Consider the following 18,006-nt stretch of genomic DNA (forward strand, 5'->3'; position numbering starts at 1 on the left):
ATTACTATAACACTATGTCCTGACGACAAAGAACAATTTACCAGCTGCCCGCAGGTGGACCCATGAAGCTTACACCATCAGCAGGCAAAAACTTGGTACGGGCCGTCCTCATGGCGTCAGAAGTCGAGCTGGAGATGGTTGTTCCCCACCATTCAGGGAAGGAACTGGCAGAAAGACCGAGACCCAATGCGAAGAGGACAATGCAGATTGCGTTGCCTACATCGAGCGCACCAGCCATGACGTAAGTGTACTGAGACCACCAGCCCTTGTACTTCTTCATGATCCAGATGTTGAATATGGCGCCGACAAGGAGCCAGTTGGTCAGGTTCCAGAGTGTGGCGGGAGGAATCATACCACCAATGCTGAAGATGGCGGGGAAGTAAACGTACCGCTTGACAGGTGTTAGCTTTTCAATACACCCACTGACATACGGCTTTTTGAACTCATGAACTTACAGCGATGCTACGAGGATATCTCCTGGCGACAAAGTAATGGATGGTTGTGCAAGCAGCTCCGATCAGCCAGAAGTAGTTAATCCACGAGAACAGGGCGCCGGGGCCGAACATTCTCTTGGGGCCAACGACTCCCCAGATGACACTGGCGTTGTAGAACGTCGTGGCACCAGGACACGTGAAGCCCTGGGGCTGGTCCTCGGAGCAGAACTCAGGGATGTTACCGACGAGGAAGTTGAAGGTAGCGATCTGGACGAGAGACAACCAGACGACAGCGAAGAGCTGTGCACGGAACATGGAGCGGGGAGGCACTTTCATCTGCGGGCGGGGGTTAGCATTGACACTTTCATACAGGCCCGGGCTGGGGGTGTCATGGGCTATGTGAGTAGTAAAAGGCACGCCAAGCTGAGTGAGGGACTCATCCTCACATCGAGACAGGACAAAGGGGGCAAGAGGATATGAAAAGGGCGGGGTAGGTGCTTACGTAGTGGCCGACCTTCATATCCTGAACGAAAGTGAGACTGTTTGACATGAGCATGTAGCCCCAGCTCTTGAACAACATCATAGCGATAGGCCTGCCGGGCAACATATAACCAACGATGAACTCGGTGATGATGTTCAGACCGGTCTGCTGACTGGTGATGGCTTGGATGATTCCGACCGGTAGTGTGAGGGCCACTCCGATCAGAATGCAGAGGATGAATCCCCACCAAGTAAGCTTGGTATCCCAGACCTGAGAGGCAACCATTGCGAAAACAAAGAAGATGACAAAGACGCTCAAAAACCACCATTCGGGGGCCTCGGGGTACTTTCTCATCAGCTTCAAGTGGATATCCGGCTCCTCGTACCTTGCGTTCTTGGTACGCCTGTAGATATCCTTGCCGTAAAAGAGACCGACGTGGCACACGGTCGACATGAGAGCAGCAAATCCGAGGGCGTAAGCCATGGTGAAGACTGGACCGATCAGCAGAGGAGAGTAGGCCTCATATGCCTCGATGTTCAGGGTCAGGTCTTCGTTCAGGATCCTCGAGGTGTTGTATGGCTTGGCGAAGTGGTCGAAGTTCTTGTTGGCACTCAACGGGAGATACTTGTAGAAGTCCGCACCGGCAAACGCAGTGATGTAGCCACAGACGAGAATAAGCACGGCGCCGAACAGCGAGTTCCAGATGGCGAACGAGGGGAATTGCAGAGGGTTCATGAAGAAACCCGAGACACCGCTCCAATCTAGGGTGCCGGGGATGAAGCCTAGGCCATTTGTACCGCCAAAGACCTTGAAGAAAGATTAGCGACATGCAGCAGGCTTGAATGTAGAATAGGCACTCACCTGGTTGACCACCACGTTGTTCGGGGCAATCCACGTGGGGAATTGGCCGAGGTTGGAAACAAATGGCGCGATGACATTGGGAATCCATTGCCAGAAGAAGGTAGCCCCGGCCACGACGAGGAAGAAATGGTAACGACCAATCTTCCAGCCATTGGTGGCAGCAGGGTCTGCCCTGCCGTGACTATGCAGACCTATCAACCAAGGGGGGTCAGTAGACTGCGTCGTGCCATGGTGGGGAGTAGGAAAAGGAGCAAGAGGGGCTTACTGTCCATGACCGAGGTAGTGATAAGGGTGGCAGGCCACACCATGGCGGCGGGCCAGATCAAGAAGCGGCGCAGAATTCCGGCAATACCAAATCCCATGGCCTGGGTGGACATGATCAGCAGGATCTGGAAACCCCAGCCCCATACCTGACCGTAGAAGATTTGCTGTGCGATCAGGATCGAAATGGCGTAACTGATGGTGGTACCGGCGGCTGCCATCATGGTGACGATGGTGTGCTCCTTCTTGTTGAAGGGGCCCGGGTTGAGGCGGATTGAGCGACCAAAGAGCGTAAAGCCGACGTCGGGGACGAACTTCGCCCAGCCAGCACCCATGGGGTACGAGATCAACTGGACGACAGGGCTGGTGATGGCGACTTGGAGGTAGTGCTCATAGAGCAGGACGTTCATGGCGCCAACGACGGTGCAGACGATGAAACCAATAGTCCAGGCACGAACAGTATCGACGTAGTCGTCCGGGTTGTCAGTGGGTGCGACCTAAGATGACTCAGCACTACCGCGGCGGGAGAAAAAAGTAAAGAAAAAAGAAAAAAAAGACAGTCGGATGCACTTACCGCAGCGCGCACTTCCATGTAGGGGGAGTCTTCCTGGAGGAGGGTCACTTCGACTGCAGCTCCCTTCTCGGCGTCGCCACTGGCAAGGGCAGCGTCGACGGCGTCGATCTTGTCGTAGTCCATGAAGGGATCCCATTTGTGCTGTTCCTTGACGCGCTTGAGGTGCACGTTGGCGTTGGCGACATCATGAGCGACATCGTCGCCGAGGTCGTTGGAGTCGGTGGGGTGGGCTTCGAAGCCAGTCGTCTGGACTTCAGTTGCGCTAGCGCCCTTGGACTTGCGAAATGAGAAACCCATCTTGCTTGTTCTTGATCCTGATCTTGATCTTGATCTCAATCGTGATGGCCGATCAATTGGCTACGACCCGATTGAACTTACGACGAGGCGCAAGGTTGACAAGAGAAAAAGAAGGCAAGGCAGGGAAGGATCAGTGCACTCAAGGCCCGAGGGTGTCCATGGTAGTTATACCAGATCCAACACAATCGCGATTCGCAGTGCATGAATGCAACCATTCACTTTTGGGTGGTTTTTCTCTGGTTCAGCTCCAATCAGCTCTAACCGACAGAGTGGCTGCAAGGGTGACTTGTAGATTGGCTGTATTTCGTGCAGGGTCTCGAAAACGACATAACCCCTTCAAGAGCTAGCCCGGATGCCAAGATCTCGCCGCTATCTCCAGGGGGGCAGGCCCTCGAAGCCCTTCAGGTAGGTCGGGTCTCCTCCCCCTCGGGGGGTCTCGTGCGGATTCGCGCTGTAGTTAGCCTCTAGCAGTCGCAGACAGTGAATTACCACAAACCTGCAGAGCTTCATCAACTCTATCTAGTATTGCGCACACCTTGCGTAGTTCTTGTCCTTTCTCGGTCTGTCGGCTCTATAGCCATTGAGTGGTAAGATTTTAAGCATATTTCACCATACCAATAACAACCGTTTGATTAGATGCGTCTGGACAATTTAGCTTCTTCAACAGGCACAGGCAAAGGCGTAAAGGCGCAAAGGCCCGTTACTGCTAACCTACAGGAGCCATTTGATCGCGTGTCGGCAACGGTCAGATTAGCCTCTTCGCCACTGGCGGCTTGGCTGCCCACTGGGAAAGGTAAAGCGCAGCTGAGGGGCTGAGGTTGGCAGGTTTGCCCCGGCCCCCGGAGGAGGGCTCAGGGTTTATGGGGGTTGCTACACGAGACAACTCGCACGAAATGTATGGTACCACTCTACGTAGGGAATCGTGCGACCGGGCTAGAATATTGGCTCACATTTCGCTGTGGCCAAGCCGTCAGCAAGCATCAGCAAGCATCAGCAAGCATTAGCCAAGTGCGGGTCAAGGCCGGTGGCGTCTGGCCTTCAACCGCGCAACCGCAGTCGATGCGATATGCTTTATTGAAATAGGCCGTCAGGGTCGTGTGATTTGCGGGCTTGCTTTCTGTGCCGCGAGGGTGCTTCTCGAACATGTGGCCAAGGCGCTTGGCACCGGAGGGATTGGCCGAGACTGGAAACTCGTTTTATTAGTGCCCCTTCAGCTATCGTCGAAGAGGAAGGAGGGTGAGTAAGAATTGTCAAGGAAGCTTATTGAAGCTTATCTATCGCGGCATGCGTCCTGGCGCACAATTTCGCTCGGCCATACTAGCCACTACAATGTTAAGTATGGTCTGCTCGTCAACCTTCTTGCGTGCCAACTCGGTTTCAAAGGATCAGCTCGGTCGGTTCTGGTGCTGTCCACTAATCATAATAAGAGGTCCAGCGATCCGGTTGCGGGGAAAGCCCTAGGCGGCCAGAGCTAGCTCAACCGTAACCTCGGGCATCAGCATGGGGTCCAGACCAACTCGAGTTAACCCGTAATCACACCTGTTCTTGGCGAACCGCGCGCTTCGTTTCTGGCCTCGGCTTCTCCCAGCCTTTATCCGCTGCGTTTGATCCCGGCTGATCGCTTGAGAGCGAGAGAGCTGGGTATACGATCAGACAGGTCATCCAGCAACGATGGGATTGGATGGCTTAACGTGGCACCCCGTACTGATCCGTACAGATAAGTAGCCGATGCGATGGATTACACGATCGCCAATTGGTAAACGGTGAGAGACCTACCTGTACGGCTTACCGACAATGGTCATATCCGTGCTTATCTTTTTGCTTACTCGGTCTGGACCGGATAGATTCATCCCAGCTATCTCGATCCTTTCCAAAGTGGTTGCATCCAGCCACCTAGCCCACCGTACGAGCTCTCACCCATCGAAGGCGGTTTGCTGGATTGAGCGTGTTCTACAATCTGCGCATCGCCTGTTCAACAGCTATCTGCACGATCGCGACTCTGCGTCCAACGCAGACAACCCGCGTGTTTCCGACCATCTTCAATCTGAGCGGTAGATGCCTATGTCAACCTCACAACTGATCGCAGTCTTCCAAATCTGTCGAGAACCAGCTTCTTTGACCTGGTTTGTCGTGTTTCTGAGCTGCACCCTCGCTGGAGGTGACGCCGAATGAGCATGTGGGTAGGAATAAACTTCTGTTCCAGGTGCAGGCGATCAATTGTCCCAGTTGCATGGGTCTTTCCGAGTCAGAAGGTGTAATGAAAGTGCTAACTAGTATCTTGAAGGACCCCGAGGAGGTTTGAACAAGCCGGAGTTGCAACCGCCCCACGGGGATGAAAGCACCCCTGGACGGAGGTCCCATAGTGTGCTTGAGAACTAGCAAGACTAGTAACGGTTGAGAGGAAAGTTCCTCAAACTCAGGTACCCAGAAAGGTTTAGTGAACCAGCATTGCTGTTTTTGACCACTAGGAAAGATGGAATATGTTCATGCAACCGACCGATCCTATTTTTGGAGACGAGTATCTTCGACCAAACAGAAGGTGGGCCATCCAAGTCATACTGAGCAAAAAGCAAACAGCCTGACCCGTCAATGCATGACAACTAGACCAGGTCCGGTGATGCCTGAAATGTTGTGTGGTCGTTCCACGACCTAAGTTCTGTACTTCCATACGCAACCCTCTTCTAGTGCCTAGTACGTTTAGAACATCATCGGAGCTATGCCGCAAGGAAAAGCAATGCAACAGTCACCGGACTCTGGGATGTGCCGTCCCAGAGCTCCTAGGCAATCGCAAATGCATTCCCTGTCCCTATGAGCATCCCAATCGCCAATCTTGCGGTGCCGGAGTATACTCAAGGAGCTGCAAGCCGGCGAATGCACCACCGCTCCACCTATAGATGCTTCCAAGGTCAAACTTAATCATACGATAACAAAGAAAAGAAATATCGAAAAATTCTCTAAATTTCGAGTTCATGTAGATACGCCAAAGCTAAGCTAAACTTGATGTACCAAACTTGAATTTTTGCTGTGTGATGGTATGAAAAGAGTTCGTGATAATCGTCTCGTTTGGAGGGAAAAACTGGAGACGTGTGCATTCTCCTATTTGCAGCTCCCGGCTGATATCTGTATCTTTGGCACCCATCTGTGTTTCACGCGGTGGCCCCGATCCCGGTCTCAACGTCCCAGACCTGAGACCTATCCAATCGATCGCTTGACAGCCGATCCGTCTTCTTTCTCCGTCCTCAGGTACCCGCCCCGCTCTTACAATCCCCTCCGCTATGCGTGACGAATTTGGCATGAAACTGGTCGCACCTGCCCCCTCTTTCGGATATGCACGTTATACATCCCTGTCGCCTATGCAATGTCCAGACGCGGTGGTCCTGCCGACACAGGCGGTGCCGGGGGATACCGCTGCCGATCCTAAAGAGGTGCGTGCTCGCCACGACGTCGCCCGTAAAGATCGCCGTGATTATCACACTGGGCATCGTCACCACCGTTGGTGTAGTGGCGGTGTTGATCTCGCTACGGTCTACACCCACGGAACTTCTCGGGGAATCTCTTACCGCCTATTGGCTTGGTGTTCATTGTGTAGGTCCTGTCGCCTTAGTACGCGCAACGGTGAATATTCCTAGATAGATTTTCCCTCTGAAGTCGCCATAGCGCGTTTAAACTAAGCTGTCGCATATACTCATCCAACATCGGTCACGCGAAGCCTCCTCTTGGTACCGTGAAACCCTGAGCTTTAAAATTCGTTCGTATTCGTTTAGCAAGTTCACAAACCCTTCCCATCTGGCCTTATTTTCTCCGCAATGAATGCAGATCTTCTCACCAAGCACAGCCTCTTGAACAATCCAAACCTTATGCCAATAGGGTCGTCCACAGAGCTGGCGAAGTGCACTCCACCTGGTGATTTGATCATCAAGGACTTGTAGAGGAGTTGAACCAGTCAAGCGTCCAAGGACCCCCACGGAACTCCGATAGCGTGAGGCTGATTGCTCAATCCAATCCATCGCCAGCGGACTCGTCTTCGACGCTCTGTCGAGCCATATCAGGACTGCTTCCGCATAGCTGTATATGGCGTGCATTTGAGCGACCTGGGGATTACGCTCAAATAAATTGGACTGGTCAATACAGATGGCATCAATCCACAGAATCCGTTGGCAGTAACGGCTCAAAGCTTGAAGGGCATCCCACAAGTTGCGGCGAATGGTGATATTATTATTGTTAATGTAACACTCACACAAATCCTCTTAGTTACCCCACGCATAGCTGAGAGCTTCGTAGGATGGGCGAGCCGAGTGCGTTGTGGTAAACATACGACACCTCAAATCTTCACCTTTTGCTCCTGGCTCAAGAACAAGAATCGGAGTGCATCTGTCGCGACTAATGGCTCATACATTGCCGCGGAAGTATTGCACTGCTAGATGTTGCAACGGAATTGAGACAGGTAGGAACAATCAGAAGCGGTGATGCACATTGATATGGCCGAGCTTTGAATGTGGCTATGCTGTGGCCCATCCACCACTCGGCACAGCAATAAGCTCTATACCACACCAAGAACTCCCCAGATTCAGTGTACCACAACTCCATCAATTCTTGAGTTAGTCAAAAGCTATACTTACCAATAGATAGAGGTTTCCTTGGAGTCTGGAATGGTTTTAGTTATCAACCGCTATATTTAGCAAGGGGCCGAGCCACGCGGCCCGATCGGGATACTATTGTAGTGGTATTTACTCAATTTCATCCACTTCTTTATCAACCTCCTCCTCAACCATCGGTTGACCTTCTGCGTCAATTAGCTGAATAGCCGTGATATTCACACCGGCAGATAAGATTTCACTAATTTGAATGAAATGCTGGTTTGGATTGGGGACCTTGCGCGTTTTAGGCTGTGCGTGTTGAATCCTGGCTTGAAGCGGTTCAACCTCGTGAGCTTGCAGCACTAGACGGACTGTTTGCCATTTGAATGCTCTGGCAACCTTACACAATAATTGGCGTGTACTGGGGCTTTTATCAGCAGCCAGATTCTCAATCCGGCGGCCTGTAGTTGGTGTTTTATCCACATCAGATTCAGCGTTTCTCCGATCTGGAGTTTTGGCCCGATCCAGCTGAATTTCAGGATGGGTAAGCGCTTTGCGGCATGATGTTGGCCAGTTGCCTGTATGCCTCCCGCTGACCTTATATGGTTCTCAGTAACAGTTTGCTTGGCTGCAAGATAACAGCGTAGGAAGCTGATTTTATCGATTGGGACAGCATTGTATAAGTGGGTCAATCTTTAATAGCTCTTTGTAGTAGGCACGCTCCGGCACACTGAATAGTCTGTTTTCAAGTGGCTGTAATCCATGGGACCTGTGTGCTGGCAGGATGCATAAATATACGTGGTTCCTGAAGCATGAAACCATGGACTCACCTAACGAGGAGGCTAGTTTTATCACACACAATATTCAGAATCTACTTACAGACTAGTGACTGCTGTGGCTATCAAGGATAATCAGCCTGGAATCTGATGGATCCTTGGGTGTGGTCTGGGGCAGATACACGTCTACTAGCCACCGTACCGCAATATCGTTGTCGATCCACCCATTTGGGCTACGGCCTTGTGGCGACTTCAAATAGGCGTTCTTGGTGGCAGCTGAACCCAATACTAGTGGGTCCAGTCCTATGCCAGATCAGCCCAGATCAACATAGAACACACCGAAATGCTTACCGAATCCAACCATAATACCACGTTCGTCCACGTTGGCAGTATTTTCAGGCAATACGACTCCGTATTCAGACTCTCTGATATTGAAATACCAGTGCTGTGAATCCGTTGAATCCGTTGAATCTGGCAGCTTCTTCGCGCTTTCCTACTCTGGTCTCGATCTGGGGATTCCTACGGATAGATCCAGCTACCCAATTCTTCCCCAGAGGCCGTGGCTGTTGGTAGGATCGGGATGTCTTGCTTAATAATTGATACCTTAGCGGCCACGTGATCAATCTTGCTGGCGTCAGTCCAATCGTCTTATAAATAGACTGAAATGTGACCCAAGGGAAACCACAATGTCCAGCTGTATTGCCAAAGACCACCAAACATGAATACGAGTCAAGCTTTACCTTCCCTAGTCAGGCTTACTGATACAGACCTGAAGCTCAACTTCGAGGCAAGCTTCAGCGAAGATGTGAAAGAGTTTCACGTAAACGTCCACGAAGAATTCTTGGCTGCTTCAAAGCTGAAGGCTTCGCTGACACGTTTCGTCGATGATATTGACCAGCCTGACTTTGCAGACGGTCCACCTCGACGCGTGGTCGAAGAAGTTGCGAAATACTGGTCTAACGAGTACGATTGGCGCAAGGTGGAGGCTCAGATCAACGAGACCTTCGAGCAATATACCACTATAGTGCAAACACTCACCCCTGACTTTCCACATCCTTTGCCGTTGCACTTTGTTCACCACCGTTCTCCACGCGCAGATGCAATCCCGCTGTTATTCATCCACGGCTGGCCCGGCTCATTCCTCGAGGTCGAGAACCTCTTGGGGCCTCTCACCAATCCAACCAACAACAATCTGCCCGCTTTCCACCTTGTCGCGCCATCGATTCCAGGCTACGGGTTTTCACCCTCTCCTCGCCACCCAGGGATGGGCTATCGGGCAGCAGCGCACGCCTTCCACGCTCTCATGCAGAAGCTCGGCTATTCCCGATACGTGTATCAAGGCGGCGACGCAGGCGATTTTATCGGCCACTTTGCGGCCCTTGACTTTCCAGACGCCGTCGTCTCAGGACACTCGAATTTCTGGATATCTCCGCCATCTCCATCTGACTTGGCGCGGTACGACGCCGGCGAGGCGACCGAAGATGAGAAATACATCATTGAGAAGCTCGGAAAATTCAGCAACGAGTTCTGGTCATACGGTATAATCCACCAGACTCGCCCCTTGAAGCTATCTATTGGGCTTACGGATAGCCCTGTTGGCTTAGCCATGTGGATATACGATGTCTCAAGTTTCGAAGACCCCGAAATTTTCACAACTGAGCGATTGATAACTTGGACGATGATGCACTGGATTAACGGACCGTATGCAGCACTTAGTATTTATAAGCACGGACAGAAGGTGAGTTTCGGTATCAAAGAGCATAGAATGACGCCATGCGCATTCTACTTGCGCTGGATGGTACGCCCGCTAATCATTAACCGATGAACAGGATGGCGTCATTTCTGTCCGGGGCATCAACACGATGCCATACATATCTCAGCCGATTGCTCTTTCTCAATTCCCGCGAGATATATGGTACCGCACGCCCCTAGAATGGGCTAAGAGGACCGGAAACGTGGTTTATTTTGCGAAACATGAGCGGGGCGGACATTTTGCAGCCACAGACGCACCCGATCTCTTGATTCAAGACATTAGAAAGTTCTTTGGCAATGCGCAGCTTTCGGGCACTCATATTTTCTACAAAGGGCTGTCGGGATAGCAATTCGCGCAAATTAGCTTCGCTAGTCTACCATCAGAGACCAAGTGAGGCATCGTAGGATCTATTGAATTTAACGGTAAATGACGATGCTTATCTTTTTAATGTACTTTGAAACTATCCATTGTTATTGAGAGGAGTTCAGTAAAATATAATCATACTTAAAAATTAAAAATTATAACCGTCCATAAAGAAACTGCGTAGGTTTCTATTATTTAACCTTGAAAGAGAAACAACGTAGGCTAAAAACAAATCACTGGATTAGCTGCTAACGCCCTGTTGCTACGTACGTGTCCGACGAAAACTGACTGCTACCCGTAGATCTGCCTTCTTCTAACACTATGTCAGTACCACGTCTGCTCTCAGGCCTGCCACAATCTCGTTCATCTACAACAGCCGCCGTGTACATCTGCTTAATCAGAGCCCAGAGAAATCACAGAGCCTGGATGCCCCACTTGATTCTAGACATTCCGCTCTTCATGCCGTCGAAAAAAAGTGTAGACCAGAAGAGGACCGACGACACCAGCCGACGTGCAAACTGTGAAATTTAGTCAGCGCTCTTGTCGATGTTGGGAAAAAAAGGCTTAAAAGTCACTACTCATAGAAAATTTGATATATCTGGTTCGGTTCATATTCTAGCTCTCCTTCGGCATTGTGCCGTGATGTTATAGTACTCAAGGCGAGAAACGATGCTAGGAAGGATAATGGTGACCGTAAATGATGCATCAGTCCCGAAGTAGCGGTTATTGCGATGGAACCCCTTACGAAAACGACCACGACGTGGAAATTATGCTGCACCGGTAAGAGATACAAGCTTATACAGCCTCGTAAGCACGAAATTAGATAAGTTGTTAATGCATTATCCGTTGTCTACGAGTCCCCTCGTTTCATGTTGGTTCGCATCCACCACAAGCAATGGGATGTCAGACCAGCATGATACTGGGAGTGGATGGGTCACTCAAAAAAATGTCCCATTGCATTTCTTCCTGGCCGATAACCTTTCTTTGTTCCCATAGGGAAATAATAAGGGGTTTAGCCTTTTGCCACAAGGAGATAGTGGAGTGTTCCATGATGAAATCAAGCCAGGCTATTGCTCTCGTGCGTAGATGGGCATCTTGTGTTTCGAAGAACACGATTGCAATGGGCCACAAGACTGGAGAAAAGGGATGGCCAGTGAACTTTGCCAGGGCCTCGATGTGATGAAAAGCCTCCTTTACTAAGGACTGAACATTTTTCAGAGGCAAACCCCTCAAACATCGTTTACAGTAGATGATTGAACCATAATAGAATATCTGTGAGTAATGATGAATCATAGTGTTCTGCTCGGGGGTTGCTCTTGGGGTGTGGACATCCGGAGGCATAGATAAGTACAGCTCCATCTCCACTCGGTCCAGGTCGGGACTCAGCAGCGGGACGCCTCGGCCGTCGTTGGGGGACTGGTGACGAAAGCTGACAACCATTGAGATCATTTTATTGATCATCTCTAGTGACCTTTTCGGAAGCCCGAAGATGTGTAGAAGATGATAGGGTCCTGACAACGCTGTGATATCAAAATGGAAGTTTTCATCCTGTGAGATTTTCTCCGATAGAAGTTGTGAACGTAAAAATACCGCCGTGCCGACAAGCATTTGATAGAGAATGGCAGCAGACTCGCCATGTGCCCAATCATGGATTTTGGTTATTTGAAGCCACCGGGACACCCCCTGTAGGTGAACGAGCCAAAAGTTTCTTTCGACGGTAGCTGGTTCATACGTCAGACACATGAGTAGTGATGCCAAGACAGGCTCTGTTTGACTCGGATCGTCTACCAACAAACTATGTTGGAGGTGGCGAAGCCCTTCATTTTGGTGACTAAGTGCTAATTTCATGAACTCGGACTTTTCCATATCATCTTCCATGTGAGCTGATATGTGGAAAGCGGAAGCCGAGCACACGAGGTAGAATAAAGCCACCGATCCAGTCGATGTCGACGCCGGAGACATAGCACCCTCATAAGCAATGGGGACGAAGATGCGTTTCAACGGATTTATTGAGCCAGGAATTGGTGACAGGGCGTCGCTCAGATGAAGGACCCAATGTTCTATAAGTCTTCGGTGAATGCCCATGCTGGACAATCTGTCCATGTGACGCCGAGTTGTGTTTGTCTCCTGAAAGATTTCATTGGGACCTGAATCAGCGGCTAATATTGGGGGCTCAGTAGATGAGCAGCGGCGAATGTCCCTGCGCCCTGGGCCGCCCCAAGAGAAATCAACGGACTCCGATGGGCACTGCACTAAGGCATCTGATCTCGGTGGTGAGGGGAGGTGTTGTGAGTTACGGTTATGGGATCTTCTGTTTGGTTCGCTGATCAGATTGCAAGTATCAATAATCGTGCTTGCCGTCTCGTTTTGATATGATCCGGACTCTGGTGAAGATACATGTGGCTGGTATGGCGAACAAGATGCTGGAGTGCTGGTAGGTGCTGCAATATTTAACAAAACTTCCGCTTCTCTACTGGTCAATGAGGGCCTGAGGGCATCCAGCCTTTCAGTCTCCGAGGATTGTGGCTCAAGTGCAACGATCCCAAAGTCGGAGGGGCCTTTCACAGGCTTCCAGCGCACCTTCGATCGATAACCAGGGTATCCAGGACATTCGAGCTGGGCCCGTGAACATCGTCGACAAGCAGGCCGCACCTCGTCGCATTTCAAATGCCGAGACCTGCATCTCATGCATCCTGAGAAAGATTTCATGCTCCGTGAGCGCCGAGCTGTTGGGTGAGCGCGAATGTTTCTCGGCATACTTTCCATGAATTAGGCAAAGCCTTGGTAGATCCAGCCCGCTTCAGATTTATGATATTGCGGTGTGGGGAATGCACTTGTGGGCGCAATTTGAACAAACTAAACACTTTTGGGGCATTGATCCCGAGCGCGCTCGAAGTACATTGCCCCATCGAGTCAGACGCACTTGGTCTACATGACTAGACTGCATCAGACAAGATTGAAAAGGCAACCGCTTTTGCGAGCATTCATTCTGATTATCTTCCGATATTCCGAAATAAACCGCAGGGCGTAAGATAAAAACGTGATCGAGTACTCCCGTCAAACATTTTCGTAGTTATCGTAAAGTGTGTGCTTGCCTCTAACCCAGCGCGGGAATATGCTGGTCTTAGACATCTGTTGCGGGCTCAGAGATAATTGCCTCATTGAACTTAACTGGACGGGGCGGTTACTGCGCCCCAGTTTATCCGAACCAATCAAAACACAGCGCTCTGGCCTGATATGGTTAATACTGGGTTAGGCGGTTAGTTTTCGGGTGTCATCCGTCTTCGGAGGTGTTATATAAAGGTAAGAGGTTCATAGGGTAGCCGAGGCACCACTGGGATGGTCTTTTCGATGACTTTTAGATTAATCTGATAAGATCATCCCCTTTGTCTAGCAGAATGAGCAGCAAATACAATGTGGTGGTTGTGGGAGGTGGCGACGTTGGCGCGGTCGTGGCGCTGAATATGCAGTCTGGCTCCACGGCAAAGGTGACCATTGCTATGCGGTCGAATTTCACGATTATACAAAGAAAGGTTTTCAAATCATTTCTTGTGCCGCCGGTTCCCAACAAGAAGTAAGCTGTGTCGCAGTCTACCTTGAAGCATCAATGATTGAGTTCTAATGTTGCCTCGAGCGTCTAGCAGCGGAGAGGTTCGCTGCCACTGAGCTTCTCCAGCCAGAGCCTCAGGTTATGAATGTCCGCAAGACAATATTTAGGTCACATTGAACGTCGATCCTATCGAAAATTACTCCGCACCAAACATGCTCCAGGACAGAGAAGGGTAACGAAGATGCTCTGCGCGTAAACCGACCGCTAATGTGTCTGACCCAGGACAATCTGATAGAATTGGAATATCTTCTGGGCGAGCGTTACGCTTAGGTCAAGAACTCAGTATCGTGATGCCGCTCATCTCAACATTGTATGAGTTGTGCGCAGCTGTTCAGTGGCGTATCCAGGAAAAGTAGAAGGATGATGTGCAATAAAGAAGATTTTAATTTGACGCATATCACATTGCTACGCATGTTGGTCGCGATTCGTTATTATCAAATGGCATTTTGCTATTTTACGCGTTATAGAACTCCTCCAAAAGAGCCTTTCGAAATCTTCTGATTGCCTCTACCAACTGTTGAAGTGTGGCAGTGGCAAACGTCGCACGGAAGAATAACTCGCGGCATTGTTCGTTATCCGCCCGAAATGCGCTGCCTTTACAAAACATCACACCATGTTTCAGAGCTGTACGGTAGATGCAATCTTCAACAGCCATGAACACTTCCAACTCCGATTCATTAGTCCCCTTGGCAGCCGGATGGGCCCGCCAATCAATCCGGATCCAGTAAAACATGCCGGCATCCGGAACCTGCCACGAACAGATTTCTTTAGGAAGAAGATCCTGACATGCTCCCTGCACAACATCTCTACGCTGTAGATATTCCGTGCGCAGATAGTCGAGCCAACTAATGAAGCCTTCGTGTCCCCAAACTTCGTCCAACAGGGTATGAATTGCCAACTGAGATAAGCCACTAGGAGACACAATGCTTAGGTCGTGGTGGTAGAGGAATCGGGAGATGATGTCAGAAGCGCCCGTCATCCACGAGCATCTCAGACCAGGTGCAAGCATTTTGGATGTTGAGTCAAGACGAAGTACGCGCCCGGACACATCCAGAGACAGATAGGACGGTGCGAGTCTGCTTAAGAATTCGGCCACGCGTTCATTTGGCAGGCCATCAGATCTCTGCTCGGGCCTGACTATGGGGCTTTGTTCGCCATTGAAATGAATATAGTAATATGGATCATCTTCAATGATATACAAATCATGCCGCTCAGCAACAGCATATATCTCCTTCCTACGTTGCGCGCTTTGCGTGGCACCTGTAGGATTTTGACCCGTGGGAATAACGTAAAGCAGAAATGGCTTCTCAGCTCCACGCTCGACCGGATCCCAGTCTGAAAGTACGACATCGAGATCGCTAGCAGATAAGCCCTGCTCGTCCATTTTTACAGGTGCCAAACGTAGCCCGAGAGGTCGCGCCGCCTCAATGGCACCAGAGTAAGTAAATTCCTCCGTCAGAATATAGTCTCCACGGGAACAAAACATGCGGTATGCTGCATCAAGTGCAGAGGTGCTTCCAATGGTCAAAGAGCATTGCCAATCAGAGTATGGTGGGTCATGTACAACTTCGACGTGTTCAGTGACGAATCTCAGAAGCTGCTCTGATCCTGCACTGTAGCCATAGTTGAGGCAAGTCGCAAGATCAAAAGACGCTGACCCGTCACGTAAATCATACTTCCCAATCGTCTTAGAAGTAGATAGACAAGAAGCCGTGCCGAAAGGCGGACCTTTCGGCAGCTGCATTGCCAACCGAAGGAAAGGAAAATATTCTGCAGCAGGCCGCCCCGTGCTCAAACTAATGACGCCCTTTTCGAGATCAGCTGCTCCATCTTTGAGCGTTGCAGCGCAGCGAGCTCTGCTCTCGATGTTCAATCGATGAGTAAATGATTTTGCAGCTGGTTTTTGAAGACAACGTGGACTCTTGAAATTTTCAGAGGTGACTGCGGGTGCAACAGTTCCAATCAATGGCCGAGTATTATTTCGGAGGGCAGGAACGTCCGAGAAAGAAAACGGTGGAAGCATCGTGCTTTGGATGAGCCGACCGCCAACCTGGGGAGCGTTGATTTTTGTAGAAGCGTTTCTTGTTGGTAAGTCTCTATGGAATCTTGTGCAAAGGCGGACGGGAGGAAAGAATATATATGCACAATACAAGGTGGCCTGTTGGGATATAATAGCACTTCACATCCCCACCCATCTCGTTGTATTTGTTGCGTTTAATAGCTACAGTTCGCCGGGGCTGCAACAGAAAATTACCGATTTCGGTTAGCTCGGTGACCAGAAATATACCCCTGTTCCTTAGGCTAAAACTCGAGATTTTTTAATTACTTTGTTGAGCCTGATGCGTCACGCTAGCGCAATGATAGATCTAACCTAGTCTGGCTTGCAACTACGCAAAGCCAGGTATCGTTATGTTAGTACTTCCACGTCTGCGGCTCCCACTCATAAAGTCCGTCTGAACCTCCTTGGCCTTTATTGGAGTCTTTCGTACAGTGAAGACAAACCGCTGATCACTGGAATCGTATTTTCGCGCTGGCAACCAGTTTATCAAAGTATTACGGGCGAATCGATTGCCGTCGCGGCTGCGCGCGTGCAGAGGGATCTGGCGGATATGGCCACCACTGCTGGAGGGAACGGGTCCGCATCATCGGCTGCTGGGCTATGGGAAATTGGGCCTGGACGGGGGTGAAGGTGGACTGGTTTGTGAACTTTTTTAGCTTGCTGGCTGGCCACGAGGAGGAGGGCATTGGAGGGGAGGAGACGTCCGGTGTCGTTCGTCTGCGTTATGAGAATACCACCGGTGATGATCTCGTGCAGGAGACGAGAGCCAGTGAGTTCGATGGCATAGCGAGGACAATTGATGGATGGCTTGAGGATAACCGCGGTAGAGGATCATATGTAGTAAGTCTTTGTTGTTTTTCATCTATGAAGAATTCTACGTCTTGGTAATTTTACACGATAAATATGTGTGAAATCAACAACACAAACTGAACCGCTAGTAGAAAGCTCGAAAGAGCGTGTGAAGGACCCCAACCCTACATGCATAAGAGATCTATCACGTGACACCCTTTTAGATCATACCACCTCTAGCCTATATACCATTCTGCTGCGACATATGGTGCAAGAGAAGTACAAGGCACACACAAGGCTACCAGTTATATCCTAAATAGTTATGTGACTAAGAACGTCAGTAGAAGCCCCCGCCTCAGCTCGCACACGTCCCGTCCATGCCACAATCGCCCGCTCCGCAGACTTCTGCAACAGGGCAGTTGTCACACTGATCAGTACTAAAAACAGCCTCCCATATGATACATCAGATCGTGTGCTCCGTCCCGGCCGGCCCCTCGAAACTGCCGCAGTCCTCCTTGTCGCGATTCCCATCGGTGCGGGAAATAGCCGAGTTCCACCCGTCGCCGCTGGTGTACTCGAGATAGCGGCCGCTGTCGTTGACGCGGAGCTTGGCCCCCTTGTCGCAGTCGTAGTCCCAGTTGGTGGTGTCCGAGGCAAACTTCTTGTTCTCTGTGCCGCTGCAAATGAGCTCGCCGTTCTCCCACACCTGGTAGTGCAGGACGGTGCCTCCGAAGTAGGCGTTGACGTAGACAAAGGTGTGGGCCGTGATGCAGCGCGGCTTGGGCGTCGGCGTAGGCGTCGCCTGTGGCGTGCAGTTCGCCAGGCTCGTGCATACGTTGTTGTTCTGGCCCACCACGGAGCATACCTTGCACTCTGCCGTGTTGGTCGTCTGGGGCAGGCCGCTTGGCCCCGGGATGGTGGCGGAGGGCTTGGTAGTGTATCCGCAGCTGTTGTATGGTGTCACATACGTCGCTACCGATTCGGAAAAGGTCGACCCGGAACATACGCAGTAGGCATCGTTGATGCCTTGGCCAGGATCTTGGTTCTGGTGCCTGCAGTCGATGAAATTGGTATTTGTCGGCGCAGGAGGTGAAGTTGTAGGAGGAGGCGAAGTAATCGTAGGCGAGAAAATGGAGTTGTACTTTGACGTGTCAATAGCGATACCCGTGGG

The 18,006-nt window shown here is 50.7% G+C and overlaps 5 protein-coding genes across 5 annotated transcripts; 1 reads left to right on the forward strand and 4 right to left on the reverse strand.

The window, feature by feature from the left end:
- Positions 1–37: 37 nt before the first annotated feature.
- On the reverse strand, positions 38–2,908 carry BKA67DRAFT_514516 (Tetrapeptide transporter, OPT1/isp4; the record flags this gene model as incomplete). The annotated part of the gene is made up of 6 exons (XM_046097651.1): positions 38–391; positions 456–770; positions 937–1,722; positions 1,777–1,967; positions 2,042–2,534; positions 2,612–2,908. The coding sequence occupies 6 exons, from the start codon at positions 2,906–2,908 to the stop codon at positions 38–40; spliced, it is 2,436 nt and encodes an 811-aa protein (XP_045962796.1).
- Positions 2,909–8,943: 6,035 nt separating this feature from the next.
- Positions 8,944–10,543, forward strand: BKA67DRAFT_558435 (Alpha/Beta hydrolase protein). The gene is made up of 2 exons (XM_046102318.1): positions 8,944–9,999; positions 10,091–10,543. Exons 1-2 carry the CDS (start codon positions 8,980–8,982, stop codon positions 10,358–10,360), a joined length of 1,290 nt encoding a protein of 429 aa, XP_045962797.1. The 5' UTR covers positions 8,944–8,979; the 3' UTR covers positions 10,361–10,543.
- A 737-nt stretch (positions 10,544–11,280) lies between these two features.
- On the reverse strand, positions 11,281–12,486 carry BKA67DRAFT_514640 (fungal-specific transcription factor domain-containing protein; the record flags this gene model as incomplete). Its single annotated transcript, XM_046097664.1, has 1 exon — positions 11,281–12,486. A coding segment is annotated over one exon (1,206 nt), but the record flags the coding sequence as incomplete, so codon positions are not given.
- Positions 12,487–14,411: 1,925 nt separating this feature from the next.
- On the reverse strand, positions 14,412–16,069 carry BKA67DRAFT_674591 (putative aromatic aminotransferase Aro8). Its single transcript, XM_046108761.1, has one exon. The coding sequence runs from the start codon at positions 16,008–16,010 to the stop codon at positions 14,442–14,444; it is 1,569 nt and encodes a 522-aa protein (XP_045962799.1). The 5' UTR covers positions 16,011–16,069; the 3' UTR covers positions 14,412–14,441.
- A 275-nt stretch (positions 16,070–16,344) lies between these two features.
- Positions 16,345–16,870, reverse strand: BKA67DRAFT_558439 (uncharacterized protein). Its single transcript, XM_046102319.1, has one exon. It carries the CDS (start codon positions 16,730–16,732, stop codon positions 16,541–16,543), a length of 192 nt encoding a protein of 63 aa, XP_045962800.1. The 5' UTR covers positions 16,733–16,870; the 3' UTR covers positions 16,345–16,540.
- Between the last annotated feature and the right edge of the window lie 1,136 nt (positions 16,871–18,006).

This window comes from Truncatella angustata (genome assembly GCF_020726525.1).
Source record: "Truncatella angustata strain MPI-SDFR-AT-0073 chromosome Unknown BKA67scaffold_2, whole genome shotgun sequence".
NCBI lineage: Eukaryota > Fungi > Ascomycota > Sordariomycetes > Amphisphaeriales > Sporocadaceae > Truncatella > Truncatella angustata.

Coding starts and splice junctions, on each gene's coding strand:
- BKA67DRAFT_674591 (XM_046108761.1), bottom strand. CDS start 16,010: ATGCTTCCACCGTTTTCTTTCTCGGACGTTCCTGCCCTCCGAAATAAT.
- BKA67DRAFT_558439 (XM_046102319.1), bottom strand. CDS start 16,732: ATGCCCTCCTCCTCGTGGCCAGCCAGCAAGCTAAAAAAGTTCACAAAC.
- BKA67DRAFT_558435 (XM_046102318.1), top strand. CDS start 8,980: ATGAATACGAGTCAAGCTTTACCTTCCCTAGTCAGGCTTACTGATACA. Junction 10,000..10,090: donor TTTATAAGCACGGACAGAAG/GTGAGTTTCGGT, acceptor ACCGATGAACAG/GATGGCGTCATTTCTGTCCG.